Here is a 17,137-nt window from a genome sequence, read left to right as displayed (position 1 = left end):
AGGCTGCTTCTGCATATCTCCAATTTAGCAGTTACATAGCAATTGACAGAAGTCTGGGAACAAATCGGGCCCAAATTTGCGGCCGGAGGCGTACCTCCGGAGTACGCCACCGACCCGAAAAAAAAAAATGAAAGTACCTGCTGGCTCCCGAGCTTCGGAGTCTGCGGATCCCGGGGACGCAGGCGGTTCGGAAGCGTCCCTGGGATCACGTTGGCCCAGTCAACCAATTAGAAAGGGGGATTCCTCATAAGCTTATGGGGATCCCAGTTATGAACAGAACCCCCATAAGCTTATGAGAAATCCCCAAATAAATAAATGATTAACACAACTCTAATAAAAATCAATATCCCCATGTTCAAAATTAGTTAAACGTCCATTTAAAATAAAAATGTAATTTTTTGAAACATAATTTTAAACATTTTAATCTGGGCCAAAATTTACATACACCAATTTTAAATGTTTTAATCATTTTTAACATTTTAATTTAACATTTATTTTAACCCTTACGCTGGTAAAAGCAGGCCCTATGCCTGCTTTTATTAGATGTAAGGGTTTTGTGAGTATTTGCCGGGCAGTACTTGGGCAAACAGCCCAACTCTACTCCAGCGAAAGTGTTTTGGAGTTAAAGGTGGACGATCTGTCAAGGCAAACCTCGACAGATCGCAAGTTCCAGGTTTTTGCACATGCGCAGCTCATGCGGAAACCCAGAACTTGCGGGGCCATTCTGAGGGCTTAGCATACTCCGTCATTGGCCCCGCAAAATCAGGCCATCATCTGCCCAAACTTTTGGACAGAAAATATGTTAGGAGGCAAAGTGGTAAATAACTAGGTGGGCGAGTAGAAAGCTACGACTCTTGGGCAATTTGAAGTTTTGTAATGAAGATTTGCTAATTTGGAAGAAACAATCATTTTATATGGTCACATATTCGCTGGACAGTCAGCGATACCGAGCTGTAATCTTGGGTAAATACCGTCCAAAAAAACTTCACTCCAGTAAATCCAATTTTATACAGTCTACATTGAGTAACAATAGATTTTAAATTGGGCCATATATTCCGATCCCTACGAGTGGGTACACTCTGTGTACACACCCGTCGGGACATCGGAAATGCTGGTTTCAGGCATGCGAAGCCTTACAGATCGGACGCCTGCCCTGGAGAAGGGCCTCTGCGGGCGGATAGTTCCGCTTTCTGGAGAACCTCCGCCCACAGAAAACCCTTAGAAATCTTATGCCTGGTAAAAGTAGGCCTTAGCATAAGAGTTGAAAAAAGTTAAAAAAAATTCAGTCATTTATCTTTTAAAAAAGGTAAGTTTATTTTTAGCTCTGTAAAAAACTTTAATTATTTTATCAAAAAATTAAATTTTTGTTTAAAATATTTAATTTATTGTAATTTCAACTCATTTTAAAAATGAGATTGTTTAAAAAATGTATTTAATGTTTTACAGTGTTTTTGGGGTGATCTCCATTTATATATTTGACAGGTCTATATGTCAAGTGTATGAAGGGAGATTCTCTTCTTTGATTGGCTCCTCATGGCCCACGTGATCCCAGGGATGCTTATGAACTGCATGCACCTCTGGGATACATGGGCCCTGCATATTTCAAGTTGGAGAGGTCCAGGAGTGGAAGTGTCCGGACCTCGGAAGCCCTCAGGTAAATCCGTAGATTTTTTCCAGATGGGAGGCCTCCGCACGCAGGAAGCCTCTGATTGGAAAATACGGCCCATTATGTTTCCAAGTCTTGTATTCTGCATCTGGCAATAAACTACTGCATGCATATTATGTATGTCGCAGTAATTTTCAAGAATCGGTCACGGGAGCTCACTTACTGGTTTTTGTACACAGTGGCTAAATTAGGACCACAGAAAGTTTGATTTTATTAATACCAGTCAGTTGTGCTGGGAAACTACCGTACACCGCAAATAACTGAAAGACTCCCCCTAACTAATGTATTAGCTAGGGTCAAAATTGCTGGGCACCATCACAAAGGTAAGCGTAGAAATTGGTTTTGGACGGCCAGCACTAAACTGTTGTTATCCCTTTGGCCACCTGCTAGTCCCCCCACCCAATATTCAGTTCCACTGCAGTCAATGGGATTGATTATCAGGCGGGCGTATAACGGGCGTCCGATCAGATACCACCAGTTTTGCATTACCGCCCAAGACAACTTTATACCCTGTAATCGTGAACCTTAAATGTAAAAGGAAAATCCAGTGCAGCACCATATCTGGTACAAATACAATTGGAATATAACAGCAAGAAGAAAATTGCATTGCACACAATTAGCAGTGATGAGCAAGGCCAATTTGAGGCCACTGTCTCATTCAATGAGCTGTATAAGAATAACAGTAAAGTTAAAAAAACAAATTTTCAATTGTTTTACTAGCTATTTTTTTGAAACCAGAAATCAAGTGTATTTCTTAATTACATTACTGTTACAGACAATATAGGGCTGAAAACAATCCTGGGAACAAAGATGGTTCTGCTTTTTAACCATCACATTAGCCCGGTTTTTGCAGTAAAAATAACAGTGAGGCTATCAGCACTTACCATTATTAAAGAGTAAATCGACAGCAACCTCTGGTGACTGCACATGCACAGTTAAACGTGAAAATTAGGAAGTTGCTGTCTGGGTTGCCCTGCTCCTCCAGAAGCTTCACTATAATGGTATCGAGAGATTCGGCATTCAAATATATGGGAGGGCGTGAAGTTGGGGTGCTTACGTGATAGATACCCTCAACACACCAGAAAAAGGTAGGGCTTGTCTATTCAAATGTAAGTGAATTTTTAACAGGGTGACAACTTATCCTTCAATTGGTAACTTCCTTAATCGAAGAACATTTTAGCTAAAATTAATTTTAAAAAATGTTCTTGCTCTGCAAAAGAAATAACTTTTTTTACAAACAATGGTCAGATGTTTCCCTGAAGTCAAAAGACTAATCATTTGTGATAAAAAAGTAATTTTAGTTGAATTTTAGAGCCAATTTCCATACTGTGAACAGAGAATTATCTGGGTAAGATGTTCATATTAACTTTGCAAATGAATATTCTACATGCAGGAACTGTTCAAAATCAATTTTCTATCATTTCTGTATCACCTATCTGTGTAACTAATAAAATGATGTGATAATATACAAACAATGTGTGTGTATATCTTTGGTATTGTTCCAAAATGTTAAAAACCAAACAAGCAATACAATTTGGTTTTCAGGTCATAGCGGCCATGTTTTGGTTGGAAATGTTGAAAGAAATGTGGGAAATATTAATATGCAACAAAAAATGCCATGTGCAATAAATAGTAGCAGAATCCAAAGAAAAAAATAGAAGCTATATGCTAATTCGTACCAAAAAGGAAATTTTGTGATAGGACATGTTCTAGACCAACTTTGGTTTGCCTCGTCTAGACTGTTTCTAAAAAGGTATCAGCTACAATAAAAGGACGAGTTCCACCACAGAGGCTGTGGGCCAGATATTCAGCTTGGCAAACTCTCAATAATGATGAAAAAAAATTAGCCTTAGCAGAAGCCTTAGGCATTCCTTCTAACCATTTAGGTTCTCGAAAGTAACTATCAAAATAAAGTAATCCCCACAATCTTTTAAAGCTCAAGATTGGTGTCACCTAATCATGACTTGATTTAACTCATCATCTCTCCAGTTATGATCAACCTTGGCGCTGTCCTACTGATTGGACCAAAACACTTCATATAAGTTTCTGAATATTCGTTTTTTTAAATCAGTGGGGCTGAAGATCTGCGACACTTCCAGTCCACTCCTCCCATAACTCCAGTGGGAGTATCCTGTAAGAGCCGCAAATTAGGCTTGAACCCGGGCATGCCGGGTCCTGGCTCTCATCTGGAGATTTTTGTATGGCCTATTGGAAGTGGTACCTCTACCCACCCCAAACAAGGTCATCAATGCAGGAGGGCCGAGGCTAAGAACTCCCTACATCAAGAGTTCCCACATTTACAGCCCTTAGAAGGATCTAGCATTGGGTCGGCAAAGGTACGCCTGGCAAGACCTGTCAAACAGCAGAAGTGGGGGTCCAGACCAGGATCTTGGCCTTATAAATGGGGCTTCTGGAAGTAGTTTGAGGAAAGAATCAGCACCACACTTCTCCCCCCAGCTGACCACTTGTCTGATGGATTTTCTTATCCCTTTGCTGATCAGGTGTCCTAGATGTTCTCCTAGTGACATGGATGCCCGCTATTGCCAGTTAAATAAGAGACCTTCCCCTGACCCCACACACTTAGGCAAGGACAATGGTGGAAACATCTCAGTACATATGCTAAGATGTGTTCCCCCTCCCCTGCAGTTTTTCGGGCCAGTGCTTAAAGGGTGTGTACCTCAATTTCATAAGATGAGTCAATGCTTTCTTAACATTGGTATCTTTTTGTTCCTTCTACAATGATCAGTAGCAGGAGTTACATCGTTCAACAAGTTTACCTTTCCTGATGAACCACAGTTTACAGTGTGTATTCACAATGCAATTCCTTTGCCACACTTCAGGACCATATGTATATGTGTGCAAATTCATTGCACTTGATTGACTCAAATTACAGTATCAAAAAGCAACAGAAAATCACAACTGAAGAAGAAGGGAACATATAAATTAAATACACAATTCTGACGAAGGGTCATCGACCTGAAACGTTAACTCTGTTTCTCTCTCTACAGATGTTGCCTGACCTGCTGAGTATTTCCAGCATTTTCTGTTTTTAATTAAATACACAGGCTCTGCCCATTTGTACCAGGCACTGATCAGCCTAACCAGCGATCCTTAAAGAGACCCCTTGGAGGCTACTTAAAAAAAATGGCTGAAGAAATTTGTAATTTTTATTTTTCTGGGACAAGGAGGACCACGGGTTTTGTGCCTTCAGCCCGTCAGCAGCATTCAAGTGAGGCCTGATCTGAAATTAGTTCGGGCCTACTGACACCAGCTTTGGGTGGGCGCGGCGTGGCTGCCCTGTCGACTTTCCGCCCATTTCAGATGGAAATCGAAGCTCGCCTTCAATGAATCAAGCATGAGTCATTTGCAAGATATGTCAATTAAACAAAGGAAAAAGCACAAATCAAACGGCTCAAAATATTGTTTGAAAATTTCAAAGTGGAATCATATATTTTGTAAAGTATTCCAAATTTACAAACAGCTGTTATTTTAAAACTGTATTTAATTTCTGACTTACCAAGAGCAATGCCACAAACTATATATATATCCTCCAATGTCATGGGAAATTTGCTACATATATATATGTTTAAATTTCCCATGGCATGCTTCAAGTGCACTGGAGGAATATATATATATAAATATCTTGTGGCATTACTCTTGTTGAGTCAGAAGATGCTTTTTTTAAAAATATAAAACATGGGTGTTGTGTAACACACAAAGTATTATCAGGGCCTTTGATTTACTGTGACAATAAATCATTTCTGTTTTTACCGTATTCTGTGCTGAGATTTTTAATCAGTGTTTTAGGGATTGAATTCTAAAACTGTTGTTCATCTTGGAAACAAAATCACCTGCCTTAATTATTCATTTATTAATAAATGAATGGCCTTTAGTACTAGAATGGCCTCCATTTAATTTTTATCCCCGACCTTTTTTTAAAAAGGTGAGCGAGGTGATATGCAAGATGTCCATTTTGTATTCAGGTCATTTTCAAAATACAAACTGAAATACTGTTATACCCAAGAAGTTCTTTATTTTGGGAAAAGAAAAACAACTTGAATTAGGATGAGGAGAGACATTTGTCTGGATTTTCCTTATCAGTTGATTTACTGCCTGAAGTGCATTAGAATGGCAGTGCGATCCACTAACAACCAGCTCAATTTTCCTCAATTATACTTTCATTACATTTTCATGGTGGGTTCCAGGTACTATTGATGCCCTATGTTGATAGTCTGCCTCAGGTGGAATGAGAAAAGATGAAAATCCAATGCAGCTGCAATAGCTGAAAGTGTCAATTCAGCTATTTTATTTCTTTAACAATGTGGTTCACTGCAATATCTTAGACTGCTGCTGTGTCAGAATACCAAACCCTCAACTTTAAATACTCTTTGGTTCAGGGGAAGCTGCTAGCAAAGGAGGACCCAGCTTTTTGACCCCGAGGGAAGGAGGCTAACAACGAGCATGATGCAGGCTCACGGAAGGAGGTGACCTTGGCATTAAGGAATGCCTTATGAAACTTGGGTTGCATTCCATATGATGGCACGCAGAGTGCCATCATTCTCTCCACCTTCTCCTTAAAGGGGACATGGCTTACAACCAAAGGCAAGGAAGTACCACCTCAGTCTCCTGCAGCTGCTGTTGTAAATCATCAGCCTTCCATCCCAGAACGTCCTGCCACTGTAGAAGTAGGAGGCTAGGATTGAAAGGGCACACAAAGAGTAGGCACCAAGGGGAGGTAGGGTAGTCTTAAACTGTAGGAATATTGTTACATTTATTTTCATTGCGATTTTTTTTACCACTGACAGGTCACGTACAGAATGATTTGGGCAAGGTGGGAGAATACCAGTTCAGGATTATCTCCAAATGGGAACCTCTGCAGTTGCGGAGGAGAATTACATGTCAGCAGGCACACCACGACAGCAAAAACCATTTGGCTCTGAGCTTGGATTTTAGTCAGCTGAAGATCTCCCTTATGAGCTGTGCCCACTGCTATCTGCGCAGTTACTGCTCTGTGAGGGAGGTGCAACCTTCTGATGTATTGCCTAAGGGCGACAGTAGTCCTACTTGGATCCACAGACGTATGGGTACCAGAGGTAAGCGCTAGCAGAACCCACACTCCCAGGAGGGAGCCATCTTGAAAGGAGCAGAAGTCAGAGACAGGGCTACATGCCTAAGGTTAAGTTTCAGTTCACAGGATGCACTGGCCTGTTTACAGAACCGCCTTTCGGAATGAGCATGAGTAAGTGGGATGGGATAAATCTGAATTGTGACAATCACAAGATCCAGAATTCTGCTGTTTAATTAATTCAGGGAGAGGTACGTGCATAGCAGGCAGCCTCGACAACTGTCTATCAAGAGCCCAGCTTTCAAGTAGCTTCATGATCCACTAAATTCACAAGTGGCCTTTCCCAACAGAAATCCACACCCGCTTTTTAAAATGATAATGAAGCTCCCACTTGTATCCAGCGAGCATGGCCATAACTGAGTGGAAATCTGTGGTGCAGCCACTTTAAAAATTATATATACACTGTACGCTATCAAGATGAAAAAAAATTGTCATACGCTATCTCCATGCTTCAGTCTGCTCTGATATTAAGAAGTTGCAGTGTATAGTAAATCATGGAATGGAGTAATTTTGTAGATGATTTGAATCATGATGAGCATTTATTCTCGCAAATTCCATGGATGCATCTGGGTAACCTTTTCTTCAGAAAAGTGCAGGGACTTTTACTTGGGGTGGGTGGACAATTTTTTCTCAACATAATTTCATCAGTCAAGCAGCCATTCATCACACTGGTAGTGAAAAAGCTCGTTATTTAGGATCTAGAAAATAAAAACTTAGCGAGCCTTAGGTTTTTTTTTAAAGCATATAATTTTGTTCAGCAAAACATACCAGATATCATTTGTGTAACTGGATATCAGTTTGTGTATTACTGTGGACTCTGTGAACCTGACAGGAATGGAGAAAAGCCTTTCTGGAAAACAGCTGCTGTTAACACATGGATAACACACACACACAATAAATAGCACTGATCAGCAATATTATTCCCATTTTTTATTATTTGTGTGGAACCAACCATTACAAAATCAAAAAATAATTATGAATGAGGAAGGCCATTCAGCCCATTACATTAATGCCTCCATCCGGAAAGATCGAAAGTCCCTACCCCCTCCCCACCATTGCAGCGTCCAATTGGTTCTTAATGACTCCAGGGATACTATTTGGTGTTCTATTAAATAATTGAATTTGATGTTATACGTGCACTAAAAGATAGAATTGCTTTGATTGAAAACCATAGCACCATGTGACTTTAGAGGATAGAAGGCGGCCATTCGGCTCCTCTTGTCTGTACTGGCTCTTTGCTGGAGCAATCTAGAACTAATGCCACTGCTTTGCTCATGCCCCATAGTCCTGCTACAGCTCCCACACACACACAAAGGACAAAGAACAGGAATTGGTCCGGAGGGTCTGCCGTGTCCCGGGGCTGGCCAAAAACTCAACAGGCAAGTGCTTCATTTATTTCTATATACATCCTCCCCACCCACCACCCCAGGAAGATTGGAGGCACTCAGAGTCTCCTGCAGCTGCTCTCAAGCAGCGTCCAGATGGCCCCAATCTCGGAAGCCCAGAACACAGCTGCATGCCCGAGAAACCTGCGAGACCCCCAGCTGCGCACCCAGTGCCTGCCCAATGTTTAGGTAAACAGCCCAGCAAAGGGTTCCCCTGGGCCACGCAAACGTCCAGAGAAAGAAAACAGGGACAGCTTTCTTCCCAAGGAAACAGTGCACTGCGCATGTGATGTGCCCGTCAGGTATCCATGAAGGAAAATCTCCTTGATGGACTGGGTTAGAAAACTGACCGAGTTGAGTTCAGTAATCTATTGGATTTGCTTGGGTTAAGAAATTAAAGGGCACAACTTGGACTTGAAAATGCCAAATCATAAATTTGAGGGGATTTGAATGTGAAACACACTGCATGCAAAATTAGTTAAGAATTTTAAAAATAAATGATCTTACTTTACACCAAGATAATTAAAGTCTGCTCATAAATAACCGCTGAACATAAAGAATAGTTGATGTATAGAAATAATATAAAATAAAGTAATCACAACTTGTTTTTAATTTTGCTAAATGTATGTCATTCGTATTGTCATTGAATAATATTTATTGGAGTAAATCGGATGTAAAACTGCAAATAGTAAGGAATTACTTTTATATGACTGCACTTTTTAAATGAAAAATTCAGAAAGCATATGAGGGTGCCACATTAACTAGCTAGCTGATGAAATTTGGACATGGTTCTTAATCGGGAAACATATCGAAATGAAAATCGTAAAGGTCATGACAATGCAGACTTATCATTAAGGATTAAAAACATTATAATAAGAGAGGTACAGTAAAGGTCACAGATGACAGCACATTTCCTGGAGATGATTAAAGACTTTAGAAATAGTGATTAAGGGTTATGATGTAAACGACAATTATTTTGGTGACTTTCTCCATACTAAGTGCCCTCTACTCCCCCGTACAAAAACACATTCCTACTCAAGTTGTTCAATAAGACAGAACTCCTTCTCTTTCAAGAAATAATATCAGCATCTCTTAAGCAGAACTGTAATGCTGATTAGAAATGTTTCTTTATTCCCTAGTGTGGGATGTCTCATTGTAGCAGAGTTATATTTGCCATTGGCAAAGTGTTCATTGATACATTTGAACCTTTCTCCTGATTGTGTTTTGCTGCAAATCCAGTTGTATCTTTGATTTGAGTCTTTTTTTTTGCAACAACAGCAGTACAAAAATGCTAATGGAGTACTCAAACATATGTTTATAGGTAGCTGGCCTACTTGGGTCCCTTTCAGAATCAGCTCACCTGCTGTTAAAGCACAGACTGTGACCCGTTAGTTGAAGTGGCATCTAACATTTACTGATCCTTGCGGCACCCCACTACTTACAGCCTGCCAACCTGAAAATGACCCGTTTATCCCTACTCTCTGTTTTCTATCTGTTAACCAATCCTCTATCCATGCTAATATATTATCCCCAACTTCATGAGCCCTTATCTTGTGCAGCAACCTTTTATGTGGCACCTTATTGAATGCCTTTTGAAAATCCAAATATACTACATCCACTGGTTCCCCTTTATCTACCCTGCTAGTTACATCCTCAAAAAACTCTAATAAATTTGTTAAACAATATTTTTTTATTCATTCATGGGCTATTTCCCTTTCATTTCTTTTTTTTTATTCGTTCATGGGAATCGCTGGCAAGACCAGCATTTATTGCCCATCCCTAATTGCCCTTGAGAAGGTGGTGGTGAGCCGCCTTCTTGAACTGCTGCAGTCCACAAGGTGAAGGTACAACTGAGTGGCTTGCTAGGCCATTTCAGAGGGCAGTTAAGAGTCAACCACATTGCTGTGGGTCTGGAATCACATATAGGCCATACCAGGTAAGGACAGCAGATTTCTTTCCTTGATGGACATTAGATACAGTAAACCAGATGGATTTTTATCCAGTTGTTTCATGGTCACCATTATTAATACTATTTTTTTTTTTAAATTCCAGATTTATACTGAATTAACTGAATTTAAATTCCCTGGTGGGATTTGAACTCATGTCTCCAGTTAATTAGTCCAGGCCTCTACTGAGGTGGTGGCGGGTAGCATGCTGCGGGATGGAGTTGAGGACACACGCGTCGAAGACAGAGTCTCAGTTGAGGAGATCTTCCAAGTGCTCCTTCCAGCGGGCACTGACTGCCTCTCTGTCCTTGATGAGTACCTCTCCATTCTTGGCCCGCAGTGGGGTAGGACCTTGGGTGCTTAGGCCGTAGGCGGTCTTGACTGCGCTAAAGAATTCACGCATGTCGTGGTTGTCGGCTAGCTGCTGGATCTCCTGTGCTTTCTCCACCCACCATCTGTTCTTTAGGTCATGAGTTTTTTGTTGGACCTCAGGCATCTGTAGAGCTGCTTTCTTACTCTCAGGACTCTGTCTTTGATGCGAGTGTCCTCAACTCCATCTGACAGCATGATATCCGCAACCACCTCAGCACAACCCCAGCCTGGCATGAGGTTGAAAAGGCCATCCGACAACTGAAGAACAACAAGGCCTCAGGAGCAGATGGAATCCCCGCCGAGGTGCTAAAACATGGCGGAGAAGCACAATTGGCACGAATACATGAACTCATTTCTCTTATTTGGAAGGAGGAGAGCATGCCAGGGGGTCTGAGAGATGCCGTAATCGTGACCATCTTCAAGAAAGGTGACAAGTCCAATTGCGATAATTAGAGAGGAGTCTCCCTGCTGTCTGCCACAGGGAAAGTCATCGCAAGAATCCTCCTCAATCGCCTTCTCCCAGTGGCTGAAGAGCTCCTCCCAGAGTCACAATGCCGCCCACTAAGGGGCACAATGGACATGATCTTCACCACACGTCAACTACTAGAGGAATGCAGGGAACAGCACCAACCGCTGTACATGACCTTCTTTGATCTCACAAAGGCCTTCGACACCATCAACCGTGAGGGATTATGGAGTGTCCTCCTCAAATTTGGCTGCCCTCAAAAGTTTGTCACCATCCTCCACCTGCTTCCGATGACATGCAAGCCGTGATCCTGACCAACAAATTCACCACAGACCCAATTCACATACGGACCAGGGTCAAGCAAGGCTGTGTCATCGCACCAACGCTCTTCTCGATCTTCCTGGCTGCAATGCTCCATCTCACCCTCAGTAAGCTCCCCGCTGGAGTGGAACTAATCTACAGAACAAACGGGAAGCTATTCAACCTCCGTCACCTCCAGTCCAGATCAAAGGTCATCCCATCTTCTGTCATTGAATTACACTTGCGTCTGCGCACACTCTGAGGTCAAACTCCAAACCATCGTCAACACCGTCACCAAAGCATACGAGAGCATGGGCCTTGCACTAAACATCCATAAGACAAAGGTCCTCTACCAACCTGCCCCGCCACACAGTACTGATCCCCGATTATCAAAATCCATGACAAGGTCTTGGACAACGTGGACCACTTTCCATACCTCGGGAGCCTACTGTCAACAAGGGCAGATGTCAATGACGAAATCCAACACCGCCTTCAGTGTGCCAGTGCAGCCTTCGGTCACCTGAGGAAGAGAGTGTTTGAAGACCAGGACCTCAAACCCAGCACCAAGCTCATGGTCTACAGAGCAGTAGTGATACCTGCCCTCTTGTATGCTTCAGAGACATGGATAATGTACAGCAAGCACCTCAAAGCACTGGAGAGGTACCACCAATGCTGCCTCCGCAAGATCCTGCAAATCCATTGGCAGGATAGGCACACCAACGTCAGTGTTCTCGCTCAGGCCAACATCCCCAGTATCAAAGCTTTGACCACGCTCAATCAACTCCAATGGACGGGTCACATTGTCCACATGCCCGATACGAGACTCCCAAAACAAGCACTCTACTCGGAGCTCTGACACGGCAAGAGAGCCCCAGGTGGGCAGAGGAAATGCTTTAAGGACACCCTCAAAGCCTCCTTGAAAAAGTGCAACATCCCCACCGACACCTGGGAATCCCTGGCCCAAGACCGCACAAAGTGGAGGAGAAGCATTTGGGAAGACGCCAAACACCTCGAGTCTCTTCGCTGGGAGCAAGCGGAAGCCAAGCACAAGTCAACCCAAGCACCCCACCCATTCAACCACCGTCTGCCCCATCTGTGACAGAGACTGTAGGTCCCACATTGGACTCATCAGTCACCTGAGAACTCATTTTTAGTGTGGAAGCAAGTCATCCTCAGTTCCGAGGGACTACCTAGGAGAAGAATAGGCCAGACCAGGTAAGGACTGCAGATTTCCTTCCCTAGTGGACATTAGATACAGTGAACCAGATGGATTTTTATCCAGTAGTTTCATGGTCACCATTATTAGTACTAGTTTTTTTTTAAATTCCAGATTTATACTGAATTAACTGAATTTAAATTCCCTGGTGGGATTTGAACTCATGTCTCCAGTTAATTAGTCCAGGCCTCTGGATTACTAGTCCAGTAACATAACCACGATACTACCATACCCGATAAAACCATGTTGACTCTGCCTAATCACATTATGATTTTCTGTGTCTTGTTACCACTTCCTTAATAATGGATTCCAGCAATTTCCTGATGACTGATGTCAGGCTAACTGGTCTGTAGTTCCCTGCTTTCTCTCTCCCTCCTTTCTTGAATAGTGGTGTTACATTTGCTAACCAATCCAGATTTTTGTGGGGCCAGAGGAGCTTGAATGTTGTTCCAGGCCTCATAAGAATCTTTTATAAACTTACTTTTTGGAGCTGCCTCCAGCGGTCCCTTGAAGTACCATTGATTAGGCCACTTATCGCCTGGAAGGGGTGGAACTAGTGCGCACTTCACATACTCCTCCTGTTTTGCCTAGAAAATTGCAATCGGTGTCCTACAACTGGCGATGGACACCATTTTGCATATTTAAAAAACGGGATGTGTTAGCTGTAGCTCAGTGGTAGCACTCTTGCCTCTGAGTCAGATAGTTGTCGGTTCAAGTCCCATTCCAGAAACTTCAGCACAAAATCTAGGCTGACACTCGAGTGCGGTACTGAGGGAGTGCTGCACTGTCAGAGGTGCTGTCTTTCTGATGAGACGTTAAACCAAGATTCCGTCTGCCCTCTAAAAAGATCCCATGGCACTATTTTGAAGAAGAGCAGGGGAGTTCTCCCTGGCGTCGTGGCCAATTTAAATCCCTCGGCCAACATGACAAACAGGTCATTACCACTTTGCTCTTTCTGGGACCTTGCTTTGCGCAAATTGGCTGCCGCGATTCCTTATTACAACAGTGGCTACACTTCAAAAGTACTTCATTAGCGGTAAAGCGCTTTGGGATGTCCTGAAGTCATGAAAGGCGCTATATAAATGCAAGTCTTCCTTCCTTTCTTCTTTCCCCACCTGTTTTGGCTGAGAGTGCAGGGTGCCTATTTGGAGACCTGCCTGAAAATTGAATCAAGAAGGCAAATGGGTGTACATGGTCTTCACCAGATTTACCTCCGTTGGTTGCCCATTTTTCCAGCGAGAAACAGGCGGTGGGCAGTTTAGCCCGTTCTCCCCCCCCCCCCCCGACGCATATAACTAATTACTTTACATGTACTGCCACTATCTAAAAGGTTATCGCCCTGATATTCCGGTGCTCTAGTATTATATCTCTGTTAACTTCAGTGCTTTGGCTGCTTAAAACATAAACAAATCTGCCAATGTTAGTCTAAAAATAAGTCTGCAAATTGACTTTGTATTCCAATGGACACAAAATTGTTTCTTCATTAATCATGATTAGTGGTTATGCCAAAAGCATTGTTAAGCTAAATTTGTTTCCCTTATGAATTCATAACTATACTGAGTCATTTAGAAGAAATCACTTGTATCATTATTCATATTAAAGACTACTTGTGTTCTTGTATTAAAAGGATTCTCTCATGAATATAATGAGCAGTATGAGAAGGAAACTGAATCCCATCCTGGCAGTGTTTGTTAGGACTCCTCTAGCCCAAGACATACAATAATCTCTAAATGTCCAAAATCGTATCTTACTGCTATTCCTTGAATGTAAAAAATGTTACTACTGGTTATTTTTAATAATAAAGATTGTAGGAGAGCCACAGTACTGAACTAACTCTTTCCTTTGAATTAGGACAAAAATTTAAAATCTACTTGATTACAGCTAAGTATAGCTGATGTTTCACCTGCCTATGAAGACTAGATCAGTGCATACAGCACAGAATATTACTATACTCAGTGATACCTGATAAAACAGAATACTTTGTGCTATCAGATAAACAGTACTTTTGCAATAAATACCAGTCGTTATTATTTGTAAATATTTAGTCAGCACTCAACACGGTTTGATAAAGTTAAAATACTAAAATAAATGTATATAAGTAAATGTAACAGTAGATTAAAGAATTGCCTATTTACAGACATTTTTTGCTGCTCATAAACCGAGTGAAGAATAAATTGCAGTTAAATTAAAATCTACAAACACACTAATGATACTAAATCATTGTCACATTAGCAAAAACTGTCCGATTGTCTTAAATAAAAAAGAGTTATGAGCATTGTTACTTGGGAGACGCAATTTATATATTGCGGATTACATAGCTCCATCAATAGGGTCGATCAACTTTATTGTGAAATCCTATGTTTTGTCAATACCTGTTCATGCATTTAGCATTCCTAATTACACCATTGTGATTATTGTCCAGACTCGCTTTTAACGTACAATGTCTCTGCTTTTCCAGATATACAGCTGGACAAAAGTACCAAAACCAAACTACGCGCCATGATTTATTGGTATATCAAACATCCCTGTTTAAAAAAAAAGCTTCTTCTGAACTATTTTTAGCTACTTTAATCCAAGTTAACGTCAGTTTTGAAGAAAAGAGAGGAACTCGTGTTACGCTTGCCACTTGTGGATCTAACGATTCGTTGAATAACACTTGATTGAAGCAGTTTCTGAGCATTACAATACTGGCCAACATATTTAAAAAGTTGCGTTAAAAGGTATCATTTCATAATCATAAATTCTTCTGCAAAGTTAGTATGTTTATTCAAAAGTTTAATTTCAGGATCGTCAGGCAGTAAGAGGTACGAATGACATTTGAAACTGCACTTTCTAGGACAAAAACTGCCAATTAAATATAAAGAGAAAACTATAACGCGAGCAAATTGTCGTTTTTTTAAATTTCCAGCCCAGCCTTCCAAGAAGTTGGTACCTCAAGCTGTCAAAACAGTGCAGCAATAACAGAGGCAGCAGAGCAGAAGTGGTCCAGAGATCAGGGGGGAAGGGATGTGGTTTCCAAATACAAGCTGTAATGTAAAAAAAAGTGCAAACATTTAACAAGGAAATGTGATGAGATCTTACCATCTTCATTTTCGTCAAACACTGGCGTTTTATGGGAGTGGTTGGCACCCATATTCCTGCTCTTCCGCATACCCCGTGAACTTCGACAAGATGTGAGCCACAAGCATCCCACGACAGCAAGACCACTCAATAGGTTATTTCAAAAAACTGCCCCGAGAGGAGTGTGCAGTCGTTTCGTTGCCGAGTTGCTGCCGTTAAATACAAGGGCCCGCGCATCGCTTTTGTCCATCGCTTTCACACAAATGTGTTTAAATGACTAACTACTCGTGAAACGGTGGCTCTACATCATCTCGCCGCCAGCCAGAAAATGAAAGCGATCCATCTACACCTGACCATTTCTAGGTTGCAGAGTTATATGGAAGACGCTTTATTTTATTTTGACACCGACGCCGCCGGGCAATGACTAGTGCCTTATTGTTATAAATCCAACTTGCCAATAAAAGGGCAGTTATACTCCTGAACAGTCATTCCTTCTCCAGATGCTAACACGAACTGTAGAGAGCTCGGGGTGGAGGGGTGGGGGCGATGGTGATGCTGTGGTGAATAAAACTGGAAATCTGCATCTGCAAACCACGAGAACAATAGGACCGCCGAGTTCAGGTGAATTTCGGATTGAAGGCGTAAAAATATTGCTTTGCGATTTCACATTTGCTTCTCAACCCGCTTTGTATGAACAGTGGCATTCGGCAAGCACACAGTAGGATGTACATGTTATACTGCTCGTTTCTGGCAATATTCCTGGCCACCTGAAGCGGGGGCCCTTTCACTATTTCATTTTTTGAACTAGTGAAGTTCCCTTGCTGAAACTGAATAAGGTTGTTAAGATCGGTGTAAACAAAGCACATTTGTTAATTACACTCGCGGTTGCGGGGCTACGGGAAATAACTGCATTCCGCTCAGCATCCTCAGAAACAGAACCATGGCAATTACACGAGAACTGGGAACGAATGTTTCAGTGGCGTATACATATTTTAATCATTAAAATATTAGCGAGTTGTACACCTGGCTCTCAGCGCAGACCAGCATATCGCTTACACCACAAATGGGAATTAAATAACGCACATCCCTCACATATATGTAAAAATAGACGTGTACAAATAAACTGGACCTGGTTGTGGTCTACTGTTCTCCTCTAATCTGCATCAGAACTGTCAGCTGAAACATCCCTACATATGATGGTCAGATGGGTGTTGCTATGGATTTCAGTTGGTTAACTCTCGAGGATTTTTTTCTGATCTCACCAGTGTTTGCCTTCAGTAAGTACATTTTTTTCTTTGGGTGGTGAATAAACAATAATATGCAGGGTACAGATGGATGTCGGAAAATAAATATTCAAGCGACTCAGGGCTTAAGCGCCGCACATTGTGCAAATAAATGAAGTCCGCTGCTTCATGAGTGATTTACTTTCTGTAATTCATCATCATCCCAATTTGCATTTTAATTATACAACGCAAAGAGCCTTTGTTTTATAAATAAAAAGAGTTGTTCTTTTTTCTGGTCATGCTTTATAATTTCACGGTGTTCTAGGTAGGACGCAGGTGGGACAGTCAGGGAGTGCTGTTGAAGAAGAGAGTGTAATT

General features: G+C 41.7%; 1 protein-coding gene across 1 annotated transcript in view; it reads right to left on the bottom strand.

Annotated features, from left to right (window-relative positions):
* The window catches only part of LOC147122622 (serine/threonine-protein kinase 32B-like), a 559,191-nt gene extending 542,640 nt beyond the window's left edge, over positions 1-16,551 (bottom strand). The window contains exon 1 of the mRNA XM_086007879.1: positions 15,558-16,551. Within this exon, the coding sequence (XP_085864005.1) occupies positions 15,558-15,627 (70 nt within the window). The 5' untranslated portion in view covers positions 15,628-16,551. The remainder of the gene's footprint in view (positions 1-15,557) is intronic.
* Positions 16,552-17,137: the final 586 nt, after the last annotated feature.

Source organism: Somniosus microcephalus, chromosome 2, assembly GCF_052327205.1.
Source record: "Somniosus microcephalus isolate GS21.2 chromosome 2, FLI_Smic_1.0, whole genome shotgun sequence".
In the NCBI taxonomy this organism is placed as follows: Eukaryota; Metazoa; Chordata; class Chondrichthyes; order Squaliformes; family Somniosidae; genus Somniosus; species Somniosus microcephalus.
The sequence above is the reverse complement of the archived record's forward strand: the minus strand, read 5'-3'. Positions and strand labels throughout refer to the sequence as shown.